The 5,000-nt window shown below is 44.6% G+C and overlaps 1 protein-coding gene across 3 annotated transcripts in view; it reads right to left on the bottom strand.

Annotated features, from left to right (window-relative positions):
- LOC311125593 (complement factor I-like) overlaps nt 1–5,000 on the bottom strand; it is a 72,084-nt gene that overhangs the window by 65,020 nt on the left and 2,064 nt on the right. For all 3 annotated transcript variants that reach the window (XM_084199617.1, XM_084199619.1, XM_084199618.1), the window contains exons 2-3: nt 4,898–5,000; nt 535–695 (exon numbers count right to left, since the gene is read on the bottom strand). The exon at nt 4,898–5,000 is cut by the window's right edge and continues 103 nt beyond it. In XM_084199617.1, coding sequence (XP_084055743.1) covers nt 535–633 — 99 coding nt within the window. In that variant the 5' untranslated portion in view covers nt 634–695; nt 4,898–5,000. The remainder of the gene's footprint in view (nt 1–534; nt 696–4,897) is intronic.

Raw genomic sequence — 5,000 nt, 5'->3', positions numbered from 1 at the left:
TCCCTGTCTCCCTGTCTGTCTCCCTGTCTGTCTCCCTGTCTCCCTGTCTGTCTGCCTGTCTCCCTGTCTGTCTCCCTGTCTCCCTGTCTGTCTCCCTGTCTCCCTGTCTGTCTCCCTGTCTCCCTGTCTGTCTCCCTGTCTGTCTCCCTGTCTCCCTGTCTGTCTGCCTGTCTCCCTATCTGTCTCCCTGTCTGTCTCTGTCTGTCTGTCTGTCTGCCTGTCTCCCTGTCTGTCTCCCTGTCTGTCTGTCTCCCTGTCTGTCACCCTGTCTGTCTCTGTCTGTCTGTCTGTCTGTCTGCCTGTCTCCCTGTCTGTCTGTCTCCCTGTCTGTCTCTGTCTGTCTGTCTGTCTGCCTGTCTCCCTGTCTGTCTGTCTCCCTGTCTGTCTCTGTCTGTCTGTTTGTCTGCCTGTCTGCCTGTCTGCCTGTCTCCCTGTCTGTCTCCCTGTCTCCCTGTCTGTCTCTGTCTGTCTGTCTGTCTGTCTGTCTGCCTGTCTCCCTGTCTGTCTGTCGGTGCGTCTAGATGTGTTTGTCACCTTTGGAGCAGCCCTCTCCTCCAAAGTGGGACATGATAGGTTGTCTAGTACGACAGGAGACAGCCATAGCTTGACAGTAGGAGAGATAGGTCCTTCCATCGTACCCACACACTGACGTCATGCCATCCTTCGGACACTGGTAGGGCAGCTTACACACACACCTGGTTACACAGACAGGTTACACCAGGGGTGTCAAACTCATTTTAGCTCAGGGGCCACATGGAGGAAAATCTATTCCCAAGTGGGCCGGACCGGAAAAATCATGGTATATATAACTTAAAAACAACAACTTCAGATTGTTTTCTTTGTTTTAATACGATCAACATACAACATAAAGCTGGAGCCTGAGGACAGTGTGTCCAAAATAGTACAAGCACAACATCACTATTAATCATAAAACACGTCAAGTTTATTTGAAAATTCTAAAGAAAAAGAACACACAAACACACAATGCCTCAGTGATTAACAGAACGGTTTCACAGATCACAGAACTATATCAGGGTGTCATTTCTCAGGCAGAAATGTAGATAAAAATAATGAAATCCTGTTCCCCAAACAAGTGCAAGAACCACAGAGTCAAGAATAGGTTAAATATACAAATAAAATAAAATCAATTAAAAACAATAGCACATCAACATAAAAACATATAAACATAAAGCTGGAGCCTGAGGACAGTGTCCAAAAGCACAACATCACTATTAATCATAAAACACCTCAAGTTATTTGAAAGTTCTGAGGACAAAGAACACAGAAACACACAATGCCTCAGTGATTCACATAAGTATATCACAGATCACAGAACTATATCAGGGTGTCATTTCTCAGGCAGAAATGTAGATAAAAAATAATGGAATCCTGTTCCCCAAACAAGTGCAAGAACCAAGAGTCAAGAATAGGTTAAATATACAAATAAAATGAAATCAATTAAAAACAATAGCACATCAACATAAAAACATATAAACATAAATCTGAAAGCGTTGCTCAAACTCCCGTAACAGTCCAGTTATTTTATCTTTGAACCGCTTCATGTCTGCCACATGTTGGGTCGCGCATCACCACCGGCAAGTTGCGTCTCCCACAATGACAGCTTCAACTTGAAAGAACGTATGCTGTCATAATACTGCGTGACAACTTTGTTGCGCCCTTGCAGCTGTTTGTTCAAGTTATTCAGGTGCTCTGTAACATCCACCATAAATGCAAGGTCCGGCATCCATTCTGCGGAATGAAATTCTAACACTGGTTTGCCCTTTTCTTCCATGAACTGTTCAATTTCTTCTCGTAAATCAAAGAAACGCCTCAGCACAGCACCTCGGCTTAACCATCTTACCTCAGTGTGGTATGGCAGGCCATAGATGTGGTCTTTCTCTCTGAGAAGGCTGTCAAACTGACGGTGATTCAGGCTTCTGGATCGGATGAAATTAACAGTTTGGATGACCACCTTCATGACGTTATCCATCTTTAATGACTTGCAACACAAAGCCTCCTGGTGCAAAATACAGTGAAAAGTCAAAAAATCACGTCCTCCATTTGCAGATTGCACTTTCTCTCTGAACTTTGTCACAACGCCTGCTTTTTTCCCGATCATTGAGGGCGCACCATCTGTAGCCAGGCTGACAGCGCGGGACCAGTCCACTCCGACCCTGTCCAGCGCGCCGACGAGTGCGGTCAAAATATCAGCTGCTGTCGTTGTATCTGTCATCGGCACCAACTCCACGAACTCCTCGGTGACGGTCAATGTGTCATCAACTCCGCGGATGAAAAAATGGCCAGTTGTGCAACATCTGTAATGTTCGTGCTTTCATCAATTGCAACCGAAAACACAATAAATAACTTTACTTTTTGCTTCAACTGGCTGTCCAAATCCACTGAAAGATCGGAAATCCTGTCTGCAACTGTGTTTCTTGTCAGGCTGATATTTGCAAAAGCCTGCCGCTTTTCAGGACACACAATCTCCGCTGCCTTCATCATGCATGTTTTTACAAATTCACCCTCACTAAATGGTTTTGAAGCCACTGCGATTTCATTAGCAATGAGGTAGCTAGCTTTCACTGCAGCGTCACTGATGTCTCGGCTGTGAGTAAACACAGACTGCTGTTTCTTCAGACCCGCCAACAGTTCATTCACCTTCTCTCATCTCCGCTGTCCTTGAAAGTTGTCATATTTGTCGGCATGAAGACTCACATAGTGGCGACGAAGGTTATATTCTTTCAGCACTGCAACATGCTCTGAACACACCAAACATACAGCTTTCCCATTCAATTCCGTGATTAAATAGGATGACCATTTTTCTTGGAACACTCTGCACTCTGCGTCCACTTTTCTCTTTTTTGACAGAGACATATTGGGGCAATGAGGGTGCCAAAGCAGATAATGTTAAAAGTAGAAGCCGTAATAAATATCGCGGGCAAAACAAAGTAGCTCATTGGCTGCACGTGCTTGACCTACTTGCTCTGCCCCGGTATAAACAGTTTGCTTGCTTAACACAATTGCTATTGTGCCATCCAGTGGACGCAATTGGAACAGCAGTTTATTTTATTGAAAAATTGCAGCGCATTTTTATACTTAAAAAAAAATAAAAAATATATATATATATATATATATATTTTTGTTTTATCATCTCGCGGGCCGGATTAAACCCGTTTGCGGGCCTCATCCGGCCTGCGGGCCGTACGTTTGACACCCCTGGGTTACACACACACACCTGGTTAGACAGACAGGTTACACACACACCTGGTTACACAGACAGGTTACACACACACACCTGGTTACACAGACAGGTTACACACACACCTGGTTACACAGACAGGTTACACACACACACCTGGTTACACAGACAGGTTACACACACACCTGGTTACACAGACAGGTTACACACACACCTGGTTACACAGACAGGTTACACACACACCTGGTTACACAGACAGGTTACACACACACCTGGTTACACAGACAGGTTACACACACACCTGGTTACACAGACAGGTTACACACACACCTGGTTACACAGACAGGTTACACACACACCTGGTTACACAGACAGGTTACACACACACCTGGTTACACAGACAGGTTACACACACACCTGGTTACACAGACAGGTTACACACACACCTGGTTACACAGACAGGTTACACACACACCTGGTTACACAGACAGGTTACACACACACCTGGTTACACAGACAGGTTACACACACACCTGGTTACACAGACAGGTTACACACACACCTGGTTACACAGACAGGTTAGACACACACCTGGTTACACAGACAGGTTACACACACACCTGGTTACACAGACAGGTTACACACACACCTGGTTACACAGACAGGTTACACACACACCTGGTTACACAGACAGGTTACACACACACACCTGGTTACACAGACAGGTTAGACACACACCTGGTTACACAGACAGGTTACACACACACCTGGTTACACAGACAGGTTACACACACACCTGGTTACACAGACAGGTTACACACACACAGGTTACACACACACCTGGTTACACAGACAGGTTACACACACACCTGGTTACACAGACAGGTTACACACACACCTGGTTACACAGACAGGTTAGACACACACCAGTATAGACTAGGGATTTTGAATTTTGAATGATATCCAGATAGTCTAAATAAAACAATGTTCATAGTAATTGCTCTTTAATCTCTTGACCAATCAAAATGCTGAGGGTATACAGTGCGCTGTTGTTTTTTGGCTACTATTCTCTGGTAGTTGTCAGCTAACGGCTAACGGCTAACAGTGAAAGAGAAGTCTGATGCGGAGGTCTTGTTGAACCTCTGTTAGGTGCGTTCCTGTAAACACTAATTGAACTGGCTGCCGTTGTCAGGGCCACAGAATTAGGAATTAGAATATTCGTTATTAAATATAATTTAATAGTGGAGCTAAATGCACTATGAAAGTAAAATGCCTTTCCATGTAACTTGAAAATAACACTTTCAAATGCAATGGTATATCCTTCATGTAACAACGTCACGAGGATCATGTTAAAATAGGCCTACAATTAGTATTTAAATGTTGTATTGATACTCAAACAAGTGGTTGAATACTAAAGTTAATTCGGATGTTCGAATAATCCTGAATACACACACAGGTTACACAAACACCTGTTGAAACGCACAGACACGCAAAAACACACACACAGACACACACACACAGACACACACACACAGACACACACAACCACAACCACACAACCACACAGGTTACACAAACACCTGTTGAAACGCACAGACACGCAAAAACACACACACAGACACAGACACACACACACAGACACACACAACCACACAACCACAACCACACAACCACACAGACACACACACACACACACACCTTCCCTCCATACATCTCATCCATGGAGGACAGAAGACCAGATGGCAGGACAGACGGGTGTACTTCTGATCCAGACAATCTTCTGGTCCCAGGTACTGGTCAG

Source organism: Coregonus lavaretus (assembly GCF_964263955.1).
Source record: "Coregonus lavaretus genome assembly, contig: HAP1_SCAFFOLD_1392, whole genome shotgun sequence".
NCBI lineage: Eukaryota > Metazoa > Chordata > Actinopteri > Salmoniformes > Salmonidae > Coregonus > Coregonus lavaretus.
The sequence above is the reverse complement of the archived record's forward strand: the minus strand, read 5'-3'. Positions and strand labels throughout refer to the sequence as shown.